Genomic DNA, 24,007 nt, shown 5'->3' with positions numbered 1-24,007 from the left:
GTGATTTTTGTCCTCTTGTTACTGGGCTCAGCATCTCATGCAAATGAACTCTTCAGCGCAGGCACCATCCACCCTCTCCTGGCTCCAGAATTAACTGACTCTTATCTTTAATGATATGCTACTGAACTTCGCCGAGCCCGGCTAGCTTTTTATCTTGATTACTCTAATCAATAAGAAATGATAGAGTAGAATTATAAACTCTATTGGCTTTTTAAATGTTGCCGACAAGCCCTCTAGATAGAAGCGCTTCCCTTTCATTGTTATTTATTAACACGATCTTCAGTTAACTGGGGATGCAAATAGGAAAATGAACCGGGAAGGGTGGGGAGAGAGAGTTATTACACGCAAGAGGGCCTCGTTGCCTCTTCCCCCATTCGTTTCTCGTGCACACGTTAGAATATCCTGCTAGTTTGTTAGCGTCAGGCTGGGTTAAAACCATCCGAGAAAACTTTTGTAGGGTGGTTGTGCGGAGTAGAAACAGTAGCAACTAAGCAAGCCTCCAACCTTTCCTCTTTTCCACCCTGCGCCCAACGCCCACCGATATATGGTCCCTCTCTCTCTGGCCTGTAGATCAGCACAAAATCGCCTTTTATTAATCAGCAGCCTGACTCCTTCAAAACTCTCAAGTCATATAACGGGACCTCCCTTTTAAAGGTTCATAAGATCAATTAAAAACAAAAACCAAGCGAGTGAATTTGGCAAGGCACGAACAAGAAAATGCGTTTCACAGAGGACAATGGGTATATAAATCGACCCATCAGTGTCAGACACTAATTAAATTTATTGGCTTCATCGAAGCCTCACATCCTTGACTACTTCTTCTTGACACAAGTTATGGAATTTTGCCTCCTAAAGATGAGCATATACTCCTATTTTCTCGAATTCTGGCATTTGTGATTGTGTCAGAGAGTACCCATACCCCTGGTGTGTCCAAAATACCCCAAACGCACAATACGTGTATTAGTCATGAGGCAAAATCAGTTTGTGGTCAAAGTTGGTGGGGGAAAGAACTCTTTCTAACTGACACCTGTGCGGCCAATTAAAACCACTAATGGTTAAATAAACGAAACCAAACACACACATACAAAAAAAGCCCCTGCATATTTACGTCATAGAAGTCAACTTTTCCCTTTTTTAAGGGAAATTACCTTATTCCGAATAGGATTCCTCGCAAGAAAAGGGAAAAGTTAACAGCTATGATTTACGTACATGCATATATAGTCTTCTGACATTCCTCATGAAAAACATTGGGCGACTGTGTACTGTACTTCCACCCTTCCATTTTAAGCACCTCTATTGTGTCTCTCACAGCTCTTTCTCTGAGATTGTGAAGGACCTAGCAGTTCGATCATGGACAGGTTTCAGCGGGACTTCCTTCCTAAGAAAGTAAGTAAGTTTAGGATTGCAGCCAAGAAATGAAAATGCTTCAAATGATCGGAACAGCAACAAGTTAAAGACATCCAGCCGAAATCAAGGACTGCAATTGCACAATACGCACCATATTAATGGGCTGTGAAGTTCCTTTTTGCTAATCGACCCTTGGCATTTTGTGCAGGCGAGATCTCACACAGAACGATTCACATAATCATAGAATTGTAGCGTTGGAAGGGGTCACGAGGGTCATCTAGTCCAACCCCCTGCAACGCAAGAATATTTCACCCAATGTGGGGCTCAAACCCACAACCTTGAGATTAAGAGTCTCATGCTCTAGAAGGTTAGGCAGAGAGTCCAATCATCTAAGGACGAGGGTGGCAATCCTGTGCATGCTTACTCAGGTAAGCAAACTGAACGCTGTTGGATTTACTTCTGAGTAAGCATGCATAAGATGGGGCTTCGCCAATTTTATGACGATCCGGGCTTCCTTTGCCCAGAACCTGCTTCATCGTATGCATCTCATAGGCTGCCACCCGCTATAGGGACGCTGCTGTTGTCGCTGCCAATGCACGGCGACTCTTCCGTCATTTGACAGAAGCACAACTCAGCCTGCCTGGTTAACAATATGCAGAAAGTTGTGTACTTGAGCGTGGCTCTCTTGGATGTAGGGGGAGGAGGGGCAGGGAAGGCTTAATGCAGCCAAATCATGTAGAAATCTCTCGTCCTAGCAACATCCTCGTTATTAGGAATGATGACTAAACTGCCAGGATTATTCTGGACTGTAAGTTATCAAGAGCCCACTAATTTCACATTAAAACCCATTGACTGCAACAGCGTGATTGAAGGGTTTTTAACAATTAACATAATCAGAAAATGAGCGGAGATAATTTTTATTCAACTCATTACTTTTTAATCATGTATTTCTTTTAATTAATATAGTCTCGGTGAAAATAACGGGGGGGGGGAGGAGAATCTCCACTGCTGGCTGTGGCGGCGAAAGTGAAATTGACGAATAAACGAGTCAGCCAAATCCCAAGTCAGGAGGCTGGAGAGAGAGAGAGAGAGAGAAGGAGAGAAGGATTTGGGGCAAAGCAGGGGCCCGGAAGCGGGCAGACTATGCCTTTAAAGGAATATTGGTAAATCTTACAATCTTAGCGTATTTCTCTCCCCCGCCCACCTAAAGTCCATGGATGAAATCGAACTTTTCTAGTGTCATGAGCTGGCTCTCAGGCAGAGAATGAGATGACACTTAATGGAAGCTTCTTTGCCAAACAGGTGCTGAGATGATGATGATGATGATGATATATGATTTGGACACTGAGGATGCAATCCAATGCCCACTTACCTTGGAGTAAGCCTCATTGAGAAGAAATATGGTGCACTATTAGAGAGGGGGAAATGTGAGGAGCGATGTAGGCGTCACGCGGACGGCATGACCTGATGGCTAAACAGCTTTCAGGGTAGATTTTTAAAATTTTATTTTGCGGCACTGCTGCTGGCAAAATATCCTTTTTAGCTAAAACTCTCTGAGGTTGCAAGAAACGAGCTCAGTTTTAGGCGGCCGTACGGCTCACGATCCTAGCAGCAGAGTGAACAACCCGGGCATCTGTTTGCCTTCTGCTGAAAGCGATGTCGGAACATTTTCGAAAGCTCAGGGGCCTGGGAGAGGATCCTTCTATCCTAAAGGACAGTTTTGAATAACGAGAGTCCTTCAGTTTTAAACCAAGCGGCTATCGGATCAGATTTCTACCAGGCACCCCCGCTGGCCTCTCCCACAAGTCTTTTTCACGTATGAATTTTGCATATGCATTTTGTAAAGAAGAAAAGGAAACATGAATTTGGTCAAGTTTTGAAATACATGTACAGCTAATCGGATTCTTCTTTCTCTTCATCCCTATCGATGAATATCGAGCCCTCGTTGGGCGCCAGTGGATCAGAAAGTTATATTGCTAGTCTGGTATACAAAAAAACAGGAGACCGAAAGCCAAGTTGCAACTTTACAACGTTTGGCTTCTAGTGACAAGGACTGAAGCAGTAATGGTTTCAGTAACTTAGTTGTTTATTTTATTTTTCTTAGAATGTGGGAAGAGGAGGGTGCGTGGGGTGAAGACGTAAAAATGAATAAATCCGCGAAGCTCATTGGGGAAAACAAGAACCAAAGTCGACCCCTCGTGGAAGAAATTGGAAACGCGCTCTCGTTATTTCGATCGGTCGTAACTGATTATGCATTCCGCTCATGGACTTTTCATATTCAGAGGAGAAAACGCAAGGGGATAGAAAGTGGATCAAAGTTGAAAAGGAACGGTTTTTAAAAAGAAGCAGGGAAGGGGACGAAGTCCTTCTGGGAACTTATTTTTGTGTGTGTGATTAATGTGAATTAGAATGGTCATTTTTTTGGCCACTATCGTGTTTGTCAACAACACTTTCCGAGAGCGCACTTGATTTTATGTATTTTCCTCTCTCGCATATCACTCGGATGAATCAGATATACAGTTTTGTAAGTTTAATATTCCCTCTTCCCACGGAATCCTGTGAACTTTGGTTCCATGAAGAGGGTGTAAAAAGGAGATCTAACAGTCCCAAGGCCACTTGTAATTCTCAATATGGGTGGAGGCGAGCCACGAACTGCTCAAAGACTGATACACGTCTGAATTGTGGTTCATTAAGGATTTCTGTTTGTGGGGAAATAGCAGCTTCACTTAACCTTGACACGAAAAAAGGTGTGGCAGATGGAAAGCTCCCCTCACCCCTCAGTTCTGTGGGAGGTGCAACATGGTCATTCTTTGTTAGTGAAGCAATATATTCGGTAAATTCCAATACAAACTATCTCTATTTTCAGAGTGGGCAGTTAATGTGGAATAGTCACTTTGCTTATTCATTTCTTGGGAGGCATCTGCATGACACTGTGAGCAAGGGACTGATGCAGATGGTCTGCCCCTGGACGCTAGTGGAACCAGATAGGTTCCTGAATGCTCGGGGGGGGGGGGTCTGGTGGCTTCTAGCGGTTCATCCTGTTGAGGTCCTGGTCTTGCTACAGGATGGTGAGGGTCATCTCTTTGGTACTGTAGAGTCCTCACTGCTCTTTCATTTACTGAAGAGCTGTTGGGAATGGAGGCTGGGAGATGACTGAAAAGCTGACCAAACATATTCATATTTGTCCTTTTTATGCTAATGTAGAAAGTTAGCCAACTCAAACAGGGAGTGAAAATGATAAACCCATTATTGTGGGCAAAGTGCTATATTCTCTTTCCAGTCCTGGATTAAGAGAAGCTTAGCTGTTCCTGTAGTGCACATGATCCATAGTTCATGGCCTGGAGGTAGGTTCGAAAGAGTAGGACTATAGTAAAATGAAACATCATGCACATCTATGCAATGAGGTTTCCATTTATCAAATTTGTAGTTACCAAAACATCACCCAGAAGGGAGCTTATAACTGGGCACCTCTACATTATATGAATCAGAAGGGGATAATAATTTGTGATGAAACCTCTGTGGCATTCAATACTTCTGGAATATTAACTTTTGTTGGATGAGATTCAACCTCAGGTCAAGTAAGGACCTGTTGATAGAGCAGTGGATCATTGCTTAGGCTGAATGAGCTACATGCTCCAGTTCTCTATTCCACTCTTCATGGAGCTAAGATGTGTCTAGTCCAGTGTTTCCCAACCTTGGGCCTCCAGCTGTTTTTGAACTACAATTCCCATCATCCCTGACCACTGGTCTTGCTAGCTAGGGATGATGGGAGTTGAAGTCCAAAAACAGCTGGAGGCCCAAGGTTGGGAAACACTGGTCTAGTCTACAAACAGGCTGGAAGTCTGATTTGAACCAGTAAGCCATCAAAGTCATTCAGGAGATATGGGGGCACAGATGCTGCACAAGCAGGTGATCCAAACCAAGTTCCCTTTGTAGATAATGAAATGACTTGAATTTACCTTCCCAATAGTCAGAGGTCATAATCTGGAAAGCTGGCCAGTCCTTCCACATAAAGGTTCTCTAGCCAGGGTTATGCCCCAAAGTTAAGTTGGCATGTGCATATGGATCACTTCAAATTCTGACTATGAGGACCTTCCAGGCCAATCCATTGGCTGTAATAGCAGGCAATTTAGAAACAGGGAGACTGAGATAGGAGTATCCAAGTACTTGCCATCCTTATAATGGGTTCAGTACAGGTGGGAGAAATAGATAAAAGTGACCGCTGAGTGCTTGCCAATGGACTGAGGTGCTCCAAATGTATGCACTGTGAGAAAGTAATAGACTGTGGAAATTAACTAGCCTTAACTAGTAGTTGTAATTTGCTTAGGGGAAAACATGGCTTGGCCCTCACCCAGAGAAATTCCTTCCTTCCTTCTTGCCCTTTTCAACTGTTCCTAGGGCAGGAGTACAAGAGTATAAAACAACAACAAACCAATAAGTCAATAAATACAATTAAAATACTGTATCACAAATCATCTTTAAAAACGAAAGATCAAGCAGCAGCAAAAATCCTCAGACTCAGTTCTCAGATTTCGCCCTACCCTGCAAAGCCTGGGCAAAGATGTGAATCTTCATCAACTGACTAAAAGTCTGCAAGGTTGTTAGTACAGTAGACACATCTCTGAGGGAAGTTTATTCCTCAGGTGGCACACTGCTGTAGATGATGTCCTTTCATGTGCTGCTAGTCCCCAAACTTCACTTAGCAGTGGGACTATGAGAGTAGGGCCTTCCCTGCAGATCTTAATGCCTGGGCAGGAATGGAATGGGTCATCAATAGGTATAAAATAAATTTTATGAATGTGGCAGCAGTGGTGGTGGAGGGCAACATGCAGATTAATGAGAGAACATTAATTTTATCACATTAATTTTACCACAGAGGCTGAATGGAAGTCCATCTGTTTAGATTTACCCTCATAATGAATAAATCCTGTTTATGCAAAAGTATGTTTTAATTGGTAGCGTGTAATGTATTCTGTCATTTGTATTGTAAGGTACATTGCAATGTATTTGATGGAGAAAGACTTCTGTCTGGTCAGGTGAAAGTTGGCTCAACTTTCTAATGGACTACTGCATTCTGATTTGAATGTGGAAGAAGTGGATTAACAGCTAAATAATACTCAAATGTGGACAAAACTTGAGACACTGGCATGCATACTTGTCAAATGATCCTTGAGCAAGTGAGTTTCTTATTAATCACCTTGTTCCCATTTTGCCTGTTCCCTCTGTTTTGTTGTCCTTTGCTGGTGATTTTTCCTCTTGTTCCGCTATAATTTTGTATTTCAAAAATAAATTCTTCCTTTTCTTTATTAACTCATACTCCCATTGCTAAGAGCTGTTCTTTCCATTTCCCCTTTACTCCCTGCCCCCACTAATGGTTCTTTAGTTAATTCTTTCATTAAGAGCTTGACTGGGTCATATCATTCTTGCTTGTTGGCTTGCCCTTATCTCATTTTACAGATATTTTTGTCTTTTAATTCTTTGGCTTATCACATTTTTTCACCCTATAAATTTGAACACGCCAAACGAAGAGAAACGTCTTTCTCTTCCTTAGTTGCACAATATTGCCTCCATATTTAAGATGTTGTTATTTGTTTTAAAGTTTTAATACACTCTCTCCTTCTTTCTTCTTTGCTGTCATGATACAGTTGGTATACATATCATGGCACCGCTACGGGTGTGTCTGCTGAGCAACAAACCTACAGTGGAAGAATGCTGACAAATATTTCTTCCAAGGTTCGAGCTCAGAGGAAACCTGTTTTCCTAGTTTAGAGCAGAGATCAGATTTGCACAACACTCATTTGTGAGTGTTGTATCAGTCTTGTGGTAAGTTATCTCAAAACATAGAGGACTCAACATTTGATCCAGGTGCTGTAAATACTCTAGTTGAGGAACCAAGGTGAGTTGTGTTGAGGAGCAGACCTTATCCTGCTACTGAGGAATCTGAAACAATTCCTCTTTGAAGGGGCATATGAATGCAAATGAATTCTCATAGTTCCTTTATTCTTTGGGTTCTTTTATCCCTTCTAAATCATTTTTGGTTCTCTGTTTTGTTTGGCATGCTCTTCCTGTTGAGATGCAATCCCCCCCCCCATCCATTTCTCTTGTTCTTGTTGCATTATTCTTTTGATTTTAACTTTCAGGTAGGGCCATTTTCTATACAAAAAAACCATGTAGAGCACCTCATTAGAGGTTTAACCACAACAATGGCAATAATAAAGTGTACAGAAAGCAGAATGTATCACATTGAAGACAAATTTCACATGATCATTCCTCTTCCAAGCAGTCTTGTTTTGTAAGCAGCAAGTACTGTCATTCTTGTAAGTTGCACATACTGAAGAAAAAAAATCCCTTTCTGTCATACTGTGCCTGTGCCTGTTCAAGTAATTACTGAAAGATAGTGGACAAGCCAGTACAAACTGCTTTTGAAAAAGAGTTCATAAGTGTATATGATTTTTGAGCATACATTATTGTCATTTAAAATTGTGCATCTTGAACTTATGCCAGTCAAAGAGTGGTATCCCGTACTATAATGTTTGCTTTGAATATGCTTTTATTCATTTTTTCAATACTGTTTTGTTCTTTTCAGAAGGATCATCCTGTTCTCTTGTCATAAAAGATATCCAGTTTAGCAGCTTTTCTTTCATTTTATAACGCATGGCACAATTATGGTTTAATTAAAAGCACATGAGTAAAAGCAACTGGGAGCTTGTCAGAATCCTTAGAAATGACATACCACTAAATTGCTCAGACATAAAATCTTTTTCCTTCAAAATTGTGTAAACTTGTTACAAGAGGGTTCTTTTCAAAATAGTATGATTGCTTATTAAAACTGAACTCATTCCTTGTTATGCTTTCACCAACATACCCCCCCACCCTTGTTATTTTTTTCAAGGGGGGAGCCAACAGGTGCATTAAAATGGCTTTTTTATTGTGTTCACCTCACAAAGAACATTATAAGTAAAATTTTCAAGGCAAAAAGCAGCTTCTACAGATGCCTTTTCCATTAGAATGTGCTAAAACCCCCTCACCAAAAACCCCCGACCCAACCCCACCAAAACACACACACCAGCTACTGCCTCCTTCCCAAAATTAAAACTTGAGTCAAATATTACTATTCAACAATATCTGAATTCTGTTCCAAAAACTCATATCAAAAGTTAGCCACGTCATGTTCATTCTGGAACATATGTTTTCATTATTGTCAAACCTGCATCACAAGGAATTAAATATTTTGCATTATTATCATCATATTTTTGATATTTTAAAGCATTCACTTTATAAGATACAAGTGTCTCTGCACATTCTCATGAATTCCATAATAGCTGAGACCTAGAGAGAAGCGTATAGGTAGGAGAATGGTGGCACAATTATTTACAGAACTTTGCAGTGGCCAATGGCTTCAGAACAAAGCTTCACATTGGGCCAACTTTGTTATGTCTAAGACCATATATTTTGCATGTCACCTTTCCACAATTCAAACCATGCTCAAAGCAGCTTACAACATGAAAAAACACATAATTACAACATGAAAAAATACATAACTACAACATAACAGAAGCAGCCATAAACAATAATTAAAAGCATAAAAATATACAACAAAACTGAACAATGTCCACCTAAACCACAACAAGGTCTAAAATAAAGATACAACCAACCAACAGTAACAACTCCCCACCAACAACAAAACCCTCGAAATAACACCCAAGCCCAAGATACATACTTGGGAACAAACATCACTGAACTAAGCAGGACTCGTTTATTTATTATAAACTTCATATTATGCTTAATGCTGCAATGCAAATACAAGCTGGCTACTTCTGAGTGAACAACACAATAGACCTGGTTTGCATGTAATGCTAAGCCAAACCATGGTTTAGCACAGATGCATGAGAGTGTGTAGGCTCCTAGGACTATCATGGCCACTTTGCTTCTTCTCTGGTCCTGCTGCTGTAAGCTAAGCCATGGTTTGGCTTGGTATGTCATCCAAACCTGAGCTTGTGGTTTGTCTTACTCCATACAAACCATGAAGTACAACCAAGGCTTGTCCTTGGTTTACAATTCATGGTTTGTCTGAAAGAGGTAAACCATGAAACTAGATTCAAAAATCATGCAAAGTCAAACCATGGCTTAGCTTACAGCAACTGGAGTAGAGGAAAAGTGGCTGTAATCTCTCTGGAAGCCCGCACACTCACATATTTGTGCTAAGCCATTATTTGACTTAGCGTTACATGCAAATTGAGCATTAAACTGGACTGGAAATTCCATTTTAAATAATGGATCAAGACAGTCATGCAACTCAAGTCCCACTTGTTCCATACGGCTTAGGTCACAATTCTGTGCAAACTTACATGGGAATATACTGGGACTTATTTCTGAGTCAATATGCATAGGTTTGTGGTGTTAGTTGTAACTAACTTTAGCAGGATCAGGGACTAAAGTTCCACAAACTTATCACACTTTTAATACTTCAGAACTCAGGAAACATTGTGACCTTGCATACGATACTAACGGTTTATGCAGCTTTTAGACTACAACTTCTGTGAAGCTTTATGTCTGCAGAAAAACATCCACAAAAACACCTGGAGTGTTTAATTAAAGTGAGCAATTGACAATACTGAATGAATTAAGTGCAAACTGCAGATGGATATTGCGTGAAAATCTGCTTCTTGGCAATGGGGATAATGGATCTGGAATTCTTCCTGCAGATTTACAGGTTTTCGTTTTATTATCTGTTGACATTTTGAATCAAACTGGGAGGATGAATGAGGATCAAACACAGGTGACTCCGCATTATTTCGTCTCGCATCAAGGCAAGGCTGGCAGAAGGATGAAGCAACATTAAATACTGTGGTATCCCATAGTCCTTTTAAAATAAGCCTTTGTAGAGAGTTTTGCCATAAGTACAGAATGGGGCATGTCCTGATGTGGAACACAGTTTGGCAGTGAAGTTTGTGATTTTATTTATTTCTACTATCTTGGTAGGCTCACCAGAGGGAAGGGGCTCCATATTTTTGTGATGGTGGATACCTGCCCCCAAGAAACAGATTTCCATGTGATCAAACCCATCACCATCACACAGCCCAGGATCATTCTTTGCAAGGAAATGCAAAGATGCAAGGATAAACAAACAAACAACAATTAAAGTTTAAAAGCTTTATTTCCTAACTGAACTTTTTCACAGCTAGGGTGTCTTCTCCCTTAAGGAGAGGAATCCTGGAAAAAGAAGAATATAAATAGGATGGAACTATCCTGCTCAACCAGACTAGCCCTCAGTCACACACATACCAAGGGTGGGGTGATTCACAAAGAAAAGATCCTGGCCAGGGCTCCTTGTTGCTTCTTTGGGTTTTAATTTGTAGACTTCTCCAAAGTGGCACTGAGGGAGAACTGTTTTTATTGAGACATGGGATGAAGAGAAAAGTCCTAGCCCAGAGGACCCAGAATGTCATAAGGTTGCAAAAATGGCAAAATCCACTGCCAAAATACAAGTTTGTCTCAATATTGTCTTCCTCACATACATGGGAACATCAATTACATAGGCCTAGAGTAAGTAGAAATGTCCAGATTGATTGTCACATCTTGCATCTACAGCCTCTATCCTGCTTTTTTGTTCTCAGCCTCTGGAAGCAAATACCATTCCACATACACACCAACAAATGTATCCTTTCCGGTATGCAGTCACTAAGCAGCTGCTAACTACAGTACATTTTGGCTTGGTATCAAGGTTACTGCTAGATGAACAACTGCAAAGCTTCATCTATTACGGTAACTTTTCAGCCTGTCTGGGTTGCAGACACTTAACTTTAAAATGAAAGGATATGACAGATTTAAGAGATTTAATATATGTTTAAAAATATTAGATGTACCATAGAATGAATATATCATAAACTTAAATGTTATAAGCAAGCATTGACTTACTATGTTGCCAAATGCACGTTGACCCTGTTGCCTCTGCTTTCTTGGGGGTTGCCAACTTTCTAGAACCATGTTTTAAACAATACAAGATGCATTTTTAATTGTGATGCCAATTCTATTTATGTTTACTCAGAAATAAGGGCTGTTACCAGTGCTAACCCACAGTGCTAAGTAGACCCGTTGAAATTGATTGACATGACTAACTTAGGTCCATTAATTTCAGTAGGTCTAATTTAAGCAGTGATGTATGGAAGTGAGAGCTGAACCATAAAGAAGGCTGATCACCAAAGAAGTGATGCTTTTGAATTATGGTGCTGGAGGAGACTCTTGAGAGTCCCATGGACTGCAAGAAGATCAAACCTATCCATTCTGAAGGAAATCAGCCCGGAGTGCTCACTGGAAGGACAGATCCTGAAGCTGAGGCTCCAATACTTTGGCCACCTCATGAGAAGGGAAGACTCCCTGGAAAAGACACTGATGCTGGGAAAGATTGAGGCACAAGGAGAAGGGGACGACAGAGGATGAGATGGTTGGACAGTGTTCTTGAAGCTACCAACATGAGTTTGACTAAACAGCGGGAGGCAGTGGAAGACAGGAGTGCCTGGCGTGCTCTGGTCCATGGGGTCACGAAGAGTCGGAGACAACTAAATGAATGAACAACAACAAAGTTAAGTAGAACTTTGTTGGCTACAACTCCCAGTCTCCTGAGTTCCACAGGATTTACTGATGGATATGTTCTTTTTTTATTTTTAAATAATTTTCAAAAGAAGCACCAAACAAATCCACACCCACACAATATTAAAATACATAGCAATTCCCACCATTCATCGTCAGATCAATATATTACAAGAAAAAACCATAACCACCACAACAAAATTCCCAAACACCAAACAGTCTATGATTCTAGGAAAGATAAACCAAGTTGCCCCACAGGAAAAGCCCTAGCTTTTGCGACTGCCAGTTGTGTCTCACGGGGCAGGGAAATGGAGAAAGGGTCTCAGGAGGATGACTGGAGCAGGTGTGGAGGAATATACAGAAAGAGATCCATTTCAAGGTAGGGAAGATCCCATATATTATAGACACAGATAGCATAGGGACACCCCTTATACCAAAGAGCGCCAAACCTGCCACAGCCAAGAGCACAGATTCCCCACTTCTACAGTTTCCCCCCTGGAGATCAGCGAGATGTTCCATTATCCCAAGAGGGCTTCAGAGGAGAACATGAAGGAACCTCGAGTTTCCGTTGTAACCATAGGATCCAACTCCTGGGGACTGAGGTCCCTGTGCCACCCCATAAAATATTTGAGGGGGCTGCCCCACAAATTAATGCGCATTGCCATTCAAATGGTGCGCGCGCGACGTGCATTGTGATCGATTATGCAGGAGGAGGCTTACTTCGCCCCCCCCAATATTTTATTCAAGTTGGCACTCTAATTGTAATTGAACGGAAAGAAAGTGCTCCAGAAAAACCCCATCACTTTTTATCCAACGCGTATGCACTGATGCTACGCAAGGGGGGGGGCACGGAGGGGCAGCTGCCCCCCATCAATAAAAATCAATATAATACAGGGCAAACTAAGGTTCCCGCCCACAAAAGCCCCAGCAAAAATCCTGGCTACGCCCATGATCCTATGCTATGATTTTAGTCCCAGGCAACTAAGGATGTTGTAGTTCATCTTTTCCATTCCACGCACACTTACTAGCATTGAGGTGCCGACATACCGGTAGCTTTTGCTCCTATCGCCTTTCAGCGCAGCAAACCCCTCCGCAATCGAACAAGCCGCCAGCCCTCAAACCCCGCCTCCGGATCGGCCAGCGCATTCTCGCTGTACCCGCTACGCCCTTCGGCCCCGCCCCTTCTCGCGGCCGACGCTCCTACCTTATGACGCGTCGAATGCCCGGCACCCAATGAGACGCCGCGCCGGGGCTCCTTCCCGAATGTTGACAGCGCTTCCTCTCTCTCCCCCCCCCCCCCGCCCGCTAGCCCTGCGCGCACTCACTTCCCTGTTGCACGTGACCTGGTTTCGCTTCTGCAAGCGGCGGCGGCGTTCGGCAGGTCGGACTCGAGGGCGGCTTCCCTTCTTCCTCCCGCTTCTCCCCGGGCGCGGCGCGGGTGGCGGCGATGGGCCCGGCCGCGCTTTTGCTGCTGCTTCCCGGCGCTCTGCTGGGCCTGTGCTCCGCAGGGAGCGGCTGGGAGGAAAGTGCCTGGGGAGGCCGGCGCCGCCCTCTGTCCTGGGAGCTGCTGGAGGCGGAGGACCTGGCGTCGCTGGGCTCGGGGCTCGCGGGGGACTTGCTGGACGCGCAGCTGGAGTCCGAGTGCCGGCAGCTCTTGGCTGCCTTCGCCAACAGCAGCGCCACGCTGACGGGCTGCCTTGCGCGGAGCGCCCGGCCTGTAAGGCTCTGCCAGAACTGCTACCGCCCGTTCCGGGACGCCACGGAGAACTACGAGAACATCGCCCGGGTCGTCGGGGTGCGTTTTCCTTCGCGGGCCTTTCGGGGCAGGGCTGGGGCAGGGGGGCGCGGGGAAGGAGCTTCTAGGGTCTCCTAGCGTGTCTTGCGCTTCTGATAAACCAACTAAAAACCCTCTGTGGCGTCTCAAAAAGAGCCCATGGGAGCTTTTGCCATAAAAACGGGTTAGCTTTTTTGCTTTTGCTGTTACGACAAACGTGGTTTCACCTCCGGGAAAGAGTGTTTCTGATGGGTTGCAACAAGGAGTTCCTGTTACTTTCCGTGAAGTTGTAGGCGTATTGGAAACTTATTTGTCTTTGGCCAAACCAAAAACAAAAAACCAGCAAGCCACACTGTAGTGCCCAGAATGAAAGTTCTCCCAAACGGTAACAGTGGGGAGTGGGATCCTACGCATGTCTTTCTGGAGTAAGTTTTAACTGAATTCGGTGGCCCATACAAGTTGATTTAAGATTGAAGGCTTAGCTGGGGCCTCCTCCCTGGTTGCTTGTGGGATGAAACCAGAGGCCTACTTTTTACAGGGAACTATGAAGAGAGGAGAACAGTAGCAGCTTGTTCTTCTCCTACCCTGAAAGGTCTCTGGGTTGCAAACTGATATGTTTACCTATATCCTTACACTCATTTTTGCTCCTGCTGATACATGGTGCCTGATGGAGTTAAAAGGTATACCAGTTGCAGCCTAGTGGACTAGCTGGATTTGACAACTAGCTGGGCAAGGCAGATTGAATACAAACACAAAATTAAGGCACACATGAGCAAGCTATGGGTTTGCAGTTTTCCTTTTTCACAGAAAATCTGAGGCAGGCCTGCACCACTTGTGTCCCATCCAAGCTAAGTACTGCTCCTCAACCATATATTGTGGCCTGTTGAATGCGTCACATTCTCTGTTTTAGCAAGCACAAAAACAAGAGAGCGATTGAATCCTTGGTGGGGCATCATAGATGACCATGAAGCTATATTCCGTTTGGTGGGACACAAGTTATGCAGGATCTGAAATAAGAGTCAAGAACAATCTACTGAAAACTTGTCTGTATCTGGAAAATGTTTGTAGTTTTGTTAGCGTCTTCTATATATTGTCTGTGAAGAGACCAGTCACTACTTTGGCTCAGCAGGCACTTGAAAGGAAACAAGAAGTGGCCTGTAACAGCTGGAAAAGAAGTTTAGATCTGACTAATTCTATCATTGAATTTCAGTCAGTCACATGTGGGAAAAATCACTTCACTGGGGAGAATAACACATGGAAAATATTGATTTGGGATTGAGTACATGTGTGTGCATTCTGCAACTTCTGCTGTTGGATATGTGCCTTAGAGTGTATGACCTCTTTCACAGTGGAAGGGCAGCTCTTCCTGGTCGAAGTAAATATAGGTTCTTGCTCTTGATTTGTGGATGAGGCAAGATTGGATCACAGCTGACTGTAAGGCCACATTTTACATATACTGTACCTTACAGTAAGAAAAAGTGTAATTCTTGGAGGACTTTACCTCTGCAGGATGTTTGCTTTTGTTTTATTTACTAAATATATACATCATTCATCCACTATAAGAATTCCTAGAGCAGCTAACAAGTTAACATCATAAAGTATTTATGTACAGTGGTACCTTTGTACTCGAATGGCTTGGCTTCCAAATGCCACAAACCTGGAAGTAAGTGTTCCGGGTTGCAAGTGTTTTTTGGAAGCCGAACGTCCCCCACTGCTTCAGATTGAGCACAGAAAGTTTCTGCAGCCAATCAGAAGCCGCGCTTGGTTTTTGAATGGTTTCAGGAGTCGAACGGACTCCCAGAATGGATTAAGTTTGAGGACCAAGGTACCACTGTATGTTGATACAGTGGTACCTCAGGTTACAAACACCTCGGGTTACAGACTCCGCTAACCCGGAAGTAGTACCTCGGGTTAAGAACTTTACCTCAGGATGAGAACAGAAATTGCGCGGTGGCGGCGGAGTAACCAAGTACCACTGTACTTTGGCTTTAAGTTTGTATGGTTTTAAAAGAGGATTAGACACACTGATGGGGGATAAGAATATCAGTTACTACTAGCCATGATAGTTGTGTTTTCCCTCTACTGCTAGAGGCAGCATACCTCCAAATGCCAGTTGCTGGGAATCACCAGTGTGGAGAGTACAGTGGTACCTCGGGTTAAGTACTTAATGCGTTCCGGAGGTCCGTTCTTAACCTGAAACTGTTCTTAACCTGAAGCACCACTTTAGCTAATGGGGCCTCCTGCTGCTGCCGCGCCACCGGAGCACGATTTCTGTTCTCACCCTGAAGCAAAGTTCTTAACCTGAAGCACTATTTCTGGGTTAGCCGAGTCTGTAACCTGAAGCGTATGTAACCTGAAGCGTATGTAACCTGAGGTACAACTGTAGCATGCTCAGGTCCTACTTTGGGGCTTCCCATGAGCAACTGGTTTGCCGCTGTGAGAACAGAACGCTGGACCAGATGGGTCATTGGTCTGATCCAGCAGACCCTTCTAATGTTTTTGTAAAAAGAAATTAAAATTTGCAATGAAAAAGAACAATAAAAAAAAAATTAATAGCAAAAGTTCCCTCAGAATAGCCATAAAAGCTCATTTAGCTGCTTAAAGAGAAATAACTTCTCTTTATTAGCTACGATTATTTTATCATTATCAACAGTCATCTACAGTAGGATGTCCCACCAAGGATTCAATTGTTTTTGGTGCTGCCTTGTACTGCCAGACCAGAATGTGAAGTACCTGGCAGGCCGCAGTTTATGGTTGATGAACTGTATTCAGCTTGGGTGGACCACAAGTTGTGCAGGCCTGCCTCAGCCTGAAAAAATAAAAATGTTTTGATTTGCCATCTAAATTACAGTAGGTGCCTCATGAGTTTTCTTGGGGAGGACACTGGAGCAGTCATTGAAAAGGTGTTCTCTCTGGTTCTTAGGTGCTTATTATAACAGTGTCCAGGCAGACCATTGCGGAAGAATGTTGTCTAGCTAATGCAGATGGTTTGATTATTGCCCTGATTGAGAAAACTCAGCCTATGGAAATTTCAGGTTTAGCCATCTGAAAGAATCTTTGCAACTTTTCCGCTCTGAGCAATTTGAACCAGGAAAGTTGTAAATAAAATTAACTTATGCGCTGCCTTTTGGCAAGTTCCCTCAATGTCACTTACAAAGCAAATCCATATAAAACATAATAATTAACATATAAAAATAAAAGTACCCATACAAACAACAACAAAATGGCAAATGAACAGCGTGATTAAGAATATTAAGCAGGAACAACCAAAGATGGGAAATGGAATTGCTTTGAGTGACAGATCACAAATATGAGCTGATACGGACAGACCCTTAATCTGAGGTCCTCAAACTTTTTAAACTGCTGCCAAGTAGATGTAATGGACCAAAACTAACAAGATTAAATCAGTCTAAGCCTAGCACTCCAACTTTGCTGGTTTCTGGATTGTAATGTAAGCTAAAGTCAGTGGTTTAAGTTTCCCTTTTTCCGCTTGTGCACTGTTTGTAGGGCCTTCGTGGAGGGCCTGTCTCTCAGTGGTGGAGCATAGGTACAGGGTTTAGAAGATACCAGGTTCAGTTCGTAGTTGAAAGAATCTCAAGCAACAGGTTTGTTGGAAATCTTTGCCTGAGACATTGGGGAGGTGGTGCCAGCAACGGCAATATAGGGCTAGACAGATCTGGGTTGGTATAAGGCAGATTCGAGAGTTCTCCTTAGAATATACTTAAGACTGATTTGGGCAGCTTATAAATAGTCAAAACAGCATTCTAGCTCAGTCTCACCCATCCCAGTACTCTACAGATGTTTTGGACTATAAATCCCATCAGTCCCAGCCCAGCGGTCAAGAATGGTGGGAATTGTGATGAAGAACATCTGGAGAGCACCAAGTTGGGGTAAACTGTTCTTGTTTCTTCCTTTCTTTTGCTTCCTGTTTTTCTTGTCCCATAATTAAATTCTGGAGTATTTGTCCTTGCCTGCAAGAGGCAGGTTGGCTTGCTTTTTTGAGTCATCTTCTATTATTTCCTCTGTGTACACTTTGGAGGAGTTGCTTGTTAAGATACCATGGTCTGAATGACATATATGTATATGTATGTATATGTATGTATGAATATATAACAATCTCTCTCTGTCCCTTTCAGAATGCTACCAAGAGTAACCCTTGTGCCAAAAGTCTCTTGATGTCGGATAGACTGCAGATAGTTGTGGTCCTGGATAAGTTTTTTAATGACACCTGGCAAAAAGCAAACTGTGCAAGTATGTACTCTGTCTACTTTATTGCTGAATATCTGCATTGTGCCTATTTACCTGATTCCTTATTTTCAAGCTACTTGTCCTGGGAGTAACCAAGTCCTTAATAATACGCAATGAAGGGAGAGTAACTCCCTATCCATATAATGGTCGCACTCCAAATTGTCCCCAGTCCAACATTTTGGGCTAGGGAAAGGGAGGACCACCTGCTAGGCAATGGTGTTAGAAATCTGCAAGCAGAGATGCTATTCCTCTTGTAACTTAAAGCAGAACAGTGATGATTGGGTGTTCCTAAATCATCCGCATCTGAGAACATCCTTTGACAACCTGTGAATTTGAGCATCGGTATGAAAATAAAATGTATGGATAAGAAAAGAAAAGCAGAAATGAGCAAGATCTCAAATATGAATACCTCTTAGCCAAAAACAACCTTCTGGAAGCAGTTGCTGGGATATATTGACATTTGTCTTCTTTCACAGGTTGTTTAAAGAACAACAGTGAAGGCTTATCGAATAGTACAGAGATGTTCCTGGCCTTATTCAATGAATCATTGGCATGCTTTGAACACAACCTCCAGGTATCAGTACCTGTTTATGTAAGGGTACAGTTGAGCCCTCTAATTGTGTAGTGAAAATGTTTTTGGTGGGCTTTTTTTTCCCCGAGCAAAATGCGACGAATGTAATTCTCAAACTCTTATGCAGTTTAGGCAGGTAGAACAATTATCTATAAAACGCAGGTGTTCACAACTGGGAGAACAAAATGCATTCTAATTAATGTTCACCTCCATTTCATATGCAATTATGGCGCTGTTTTGGTCTCACAATAGTTGGTAATTATATAGGAAGAGTCGTGTAATCTCTGCATATAGTAAATCACTTTCTTTCCTTATTCTGGGCCTTGTCACCTCTTGATTTAACTATATGGGTTTTCTGTTGTTTTGTTATAGTATGAGTTTAGCCATAGCTGAATACATTTAACTGAATGCATTTTTGAAAGTTGGGTTTTAACATGTCTGCAAATGAGTCGTGAAATCTTTCTAATCTGGTATCATTGGGATGTTGCAACAGCTGCCTTCTAGAAAATGATCCAGCTTAAGTTCAGTGCAATTGTGCACCCAGGTTTAGGGTTTTATATTGGTTTTCCACCCTAAGCTTTAATTTAGATCAGCACAAAATAAATAGAGTAATTGATAGCAATGGAGCTGTTTACGTGATAGTAAAATTAAGGCCACAAGACTAGAATGGTTTTATTGGCTTTCATTAGGTGTTGTTCAACACTAGTCATACTCAAAAACAGACCCATTGAAATTGGCTAACTTAAGTCCATTGATTTCAGTAGGTCTGTTTTGAGTATGGCTAACATTGGATAGCATTCTAGGCAATTAATGTGGAATTGCCATGGTTCCTTCACTCATGGGGCATCCACACAATGCCATTATCCAATCATCTCCCTGTATTTTTTGTATTCTTTTTGTCCTTTTTTTGTACCCTTTGAAGAGCTGACCTCCAAGTCATGCAACAGTGCTTTGCAAAGGCTGTTCCATTTCAAAAGTGTTTTGCCATGCACCTTGTGGAGGAGAGGTGTTGGAGAATGGCTTACCCAAAATCTCTTTAGGTGTGCAGAGCATAGTACTTTAGACATTTGGCCTGAAAGAATGTATACCTGGAGTATGGCCGTTTTAGGATTGCAGTGATTAGCAAAGCTCCAATTTAAAATTTCAAGTACATGTCATTATTTCAACTGACAGCTACATCTTACTGCTAAACTCTTGTTTGGAATAAGTTCCCTTTGCTTTCTTTAGAAAGCACTGCCAGATAAGTGTGCTTAGTGCCCCATGCCTTCATAATGTTGGTTGCCTGCTCAAGATTGTGTGTGTTTATAAGATCCTGGTAGCTACTTTTTGTCTACAATCACATTCTCACTGATGGAAAATGTAGAGTGTTTCCAGTGCATGCCTATCTGTCTCTTCTCTCTTCTTTTTTTATTGATGATCCAAGTATCAAATGTTAAAATGTGCTGTTGTGATGGGTTGTGCGATACCAAAACAAGCCACCTATTGTTGATGTACAGTCATTAGCGTAACTGCTTTGCATTTATGTTGGAATAGTCAGTAGCTATTGAATAATGAGTGTTGTCAGCGGGTGGTAAATGAAAAGAATAGCACAAGTTGGACAAAAATGGATAAACTGACAGCTTGAAAACATACAAATGAAGTTCACCCAGAGCCCTGCAAATAAGCCTCTATTTAGTGCATTTTGAAGTACAACATGTCTCCTTCGTCTGCCTTTTCTGCCTAGCTTTGTCTTAACTTAGCTGCTTCCCTCATTTAAGCTGACTCATCATTTTCTCTTTGGACACCATCATATGACAAATGTTTTTGTTTTGTGAGCCACCCAGACAGCTTATATACAGTAGCCACCAGAAAACATACATTCACTTAATGAATAAATAATATTGGAAGGATTTGGCTTTCACAGATCCTTGCCTTTGATATTAATGGGATCTGGTTGGCCTTGCAGGATTGCCAAATTAAAGAGTTAAACAAACCCACCCAGACAGCTAAAGCTTTATTTTCATCTCCCTTCTGGTTTTATGAATGGATATGGCACAGAAAGACTGGTTTTGGTGTAATCTGGGAAGCCTTTATCTGAAAACCTGAGCCAGCTTTCATTTATTTTTCTCGATTTGTGTGATGCTTAAGAATCTGCTGGATTCCATATCCATCTTTTGTAACACTTAATTTCCTGGTTGAATCTATAGCGGCAGGAGGATAATGCACCACCAGGTAACTACACAGAAGTATGCAAGAAGTGCAATGTCACATATGAAAAGTTAAATGCCATGTACAACGCGATGCAGGAGAGTGAGAAGAAAGGTGAATCTGAAGAGCAGGCCCATTTGTGCATTGATGTGGAAGATGCAGTAAGTTTTCCTTCCCTTCATTTCATGTTGCGTGCCCCCTACTCCTTCATATTACCCACTGTCCTTTCTGTAATGTTTTAAAACGTAAAAATTTAAGGTTTTATTGCCTTTCAAACTCAATGTGGTTTGTGAATAACTGCAATAGAGCATTCCTAGCCTCCGATCAGCACCGCTGGAAGGGTTTGGGATGAGGCAGAGCACATGCTGCCGCTCGTGGCTGCGTCCGCACAAATACGGATGATTCTCCCTGATGACTTAAGACCTGGAGTTTCCTTCTTTCTAGATGAATATTACGCGAAGGCTTTGGAGCATGACTTTCAACTGCTCCGTCCCCTGCAGCGATACAGTGCCAGTGATTGCAGTTTCGTCGTTCATTCTCTTCTTGCCAGTTGTTTTCTACCTCAGCAGCTTCCTTCACTCGAAGCAGAAAAAACGTATCCTGTTTCTGCGTAAGTAAAATCAGTTCATTGATTATTTTTTTTAAAAAGGAATCGGTGGTGGGTGGTGATGAAAAGATTGTCTGCAAGTTGTGCTTTTGTAACAAGGCTGCACCCACAGCACATGAAGTGCAGCCATTCCAGCCAGATGTGAATAATTAGGACCTGAAGTTGTAGCCAACTATTGTTTTGAGTAGACTTGTTGAAATTAGCATTAATGACTAACTCAAGTCCATTAATTTCAATGGATCTACTTTTGAGTAAGACTTAGTTGAAAACAAACCAGTGTCTCTGTCCTTCTGGCACCCTGGTGTGCCCCTGGGTGACTTAGAAAACCAACCAAGACACAAGTGAAGGAGTGTGGGTGGAAGTGGAGGTGCATTGAACCAAGCAAGCTGCTTAGGATCTGGATGCCATTCTTTCTTGACAGAAGGCTGGTGTGAGCAGTGAGAGTTTGCATCGACCCCTCTGAGCCAAAGCACTGGGGTGGAACTCAGCGTAACACTAAGTGTGTGCAAAACTAACAAAATTAGCTGTAGCCTTTTCATTGAGTCATATTCATTGAGACATTTTTGGGCACAGTGACCTAATTTTCATAAATGTCACCAGACTGGAATCTTGTCTAGTTGGGTTAACTTGTTTCCCAAAAATCAGATCCAGTCAACTGATCAGCATGTAGAAGGTGTATTTTGAAAACCTGTTGCATAAATGCACCCCAGTACCTCGGGTTAAGTACTTAATTTGTTCCGGAGGTCTGTTCTTAACCTGAAACTGTTCTTAACCTGAAGCACCACTTTAGCTAATGGGGCCTCCTGGTGCCGCTACGCCACCGGAGCACGATTTCTGTTCTCATCCTGAAGCAAAGTTCTTAACCTGAAGCACTTTTTCTGGGTTAGCAGAGTCTGTAACCTGAAGCGTATGTAACCCAAAGCATATGTAACTCAAGGTACCACTGTACTTAACTCCATGACCTCAGAGTCAAAGCAGATCCCAATGCAGATCTTTATTCCTCCCATGTTCTAGATCTTCACTCATCCCTTCTTCCCTGTGGGGGAGTGGGGCGCCATTTTGTGGTTTGCCTCAGGTGCCGAAATGTCTTAGGCCAGCCCTGCTTAGAAGGATCTTGCTTGTGGGAATTGTTGGGTAGTGTCTGCTGGCTTGGATCTCACATGTGAATATTTTATGTTGAGATGTGGGATTTTAAACACTCTCCTTTGTTTTCTAGCCAAGCGGATCCAGTCAAATGCCAATTTTGTGAACATACAAGACAAATGCAACTGAACCTGCAGAATGCAGACTAGAATGAATATTTATATACTGATCTGAAAGCGATTCATTCTGGCTTAGGCTTGTGCTATGAGGTAACAAAGAAAACAACATGCAACTCTCGGATGGGTCCATTAATTGAAAACGTTGGCGTAACACTGTATGATCTTCCTGCTAGAAACAGATGCATTTCCAGCTCCATCTGCACTTGTGCTTTTCAGTCATTTGCTTTCTGATGGGTAGCTTTGGAACACATTCCTGTCCTTCACATTGGATTGATAGCAATCCACTTTTAATTTCCACATATGATGACTTTACATGTTCACAACCTTTGCTATTATTTAGTAACATTATTGCTTGTCACCAGTGTGTTTATTATTTTTTTTTAAAGTAAGATGTTGTCAGAAAATGAAATTAGATCTACTGCCTTAACTGATTATGATACTTTGCAACTTTCAGTTCTCATATGTCTTAGGTATGACCCCCTCATACCAAATCATTTTTTGAAATGCTGCTTAGCTCATTGACATAGTTTATACACTTTGAAATACTATGCTGTTGGCAACATATATGTCAAAACTACTGATCATCTGAATTATGTAATCTTTGTGGAATTTCGCTATGGCAGAAACCTTATGTCTCAATTACTGCTATGGATGGGGTTCCAAGCCCTTGAATGCTGTACTTCAGAGAATTGTATTTACATGAATCGGGGTTGTTTGAGAGTAGTACTGGTGGAAATTGCACTAGCTGAGGCATTAATGCTAAACAGGGTTCATTGCTTTGCTCACCACCAAACCCAGTGTTTCTAAAAAAAGTGGCTGTATATTTAAAAGTACATAGTATAAATATATTTCTTGGTACTACAGAGGTATTTTTGCTATTTTTGTATATATTGCCATGGGGTAGTCAGAGTAAAGAAAAATGAATGTAGATAATGAGTGCTAGGCAACAAATTAGTTGCCCTAGTGCAGGGATTAGCCCAAGCACTGTGGGTTTTACCCTTTCCCCCCCATGCAGTTCCTAAATCTGCTCCAGAGGGTTGGGGGAACTCCTGGAACCTAAGGGATGTGCTAGAGGATGACGGGGACAACATTCTGCTGCACAGGGAGAAATCCTTGCAGGAGTAGAACAGTCACCTTAGAACTGTGTTGCACACAACCGTCTGAATTGCTTGGCCTAGAACTTATACGGGCTTACAGCAGAGGTTTCCAAACTGTGTGTTGTGACAAGTTAGTGTGTCAGCTGCAGTGTGTAGTTGTGTCGCACAGACGCTCCCCGCATTCCTCCCAGGGCTGGAAAGGGAGCGGGCAGCCCACCGGTTTGCTAGTAAAAGTGAATTACCATGTTGCGAAACTGTGCACGTCTAAAAAGTATGTCAGCAACATGAAAAGTTTGGAAAGCTCTGGCTTATATATATGTATAT

The 24,007-nt window shown here is 42.3% G+C and overlaps 1 protein-coding gene and 1 long non-coding RNA gene across 2 annotated transcripts in view; one reads left to right on the top strand and one right to left on the bottom strand.

Moving 5' to 3' along the window:
- The window catches only part of LOC309339487, a 35,645-nt gene extending 22,587 nt beyond the window's left edge, over nucleotides 1–13,058 (bottom strand). Inside the window, exon 1 of the long non-coding RNA XR_014155404.1 lies at nucleotides 12,963–13,058. This is a non-coding gene — a long non-coding RNA (uncharacterized lncRNA). The remainder of the gene's footprint in view (nucleotides 1–12,962) is intronic.
- A 209-nt stretch (nucleotides 13,059–13,267) lies between these two features.
- Nucleotides 13,268–23,449, top strand: OSTM1 (osteoclastogenesis associated transmembrane protein 1). Its single transcript, XM_081857397.1, has 6 exons — nucleotides 13,268–13,732; nucleotides 17,848–17,962; nucleotides 18,436–18,533; nucleotides 20,717–20,878; nucleotides 21,162–21,327; nucleotides 22,541–23,449. The coding sequence occupies exons 1-6, from the start codon at nucleotides 13,385–13,387 to the stop codon at nucleotides 22,594–22,596; spliced, it is 945 nt and encodes a 314-aa protein (XP_081713523.1). The 5' UTR covers nucleotides 13,268–13,384; the 3' UTR covers nucleotides 22,597–23,449.
- The last annotated feature ends 558 nt before the right edge of the window (nucleotides 23,450–24,007 follow it).

Source organism: Podarcis erhardii, assembly GCF_964252035.2.
Source record: "Podarcis erhardii genome assembly, chromosome: 3".
Classification (NCBI taxonomy): Eukaryota; Metazoa; Chordata; class Lepidosauria; order Squamata; family Lacertidae; genus Podarcis; species Podarcis erhardii.
The sequence above is the reverse complement of the archived record's forward strand: the minus strand, read 5'-3'. Positions and strand labels throughout refer to the sequence as shown.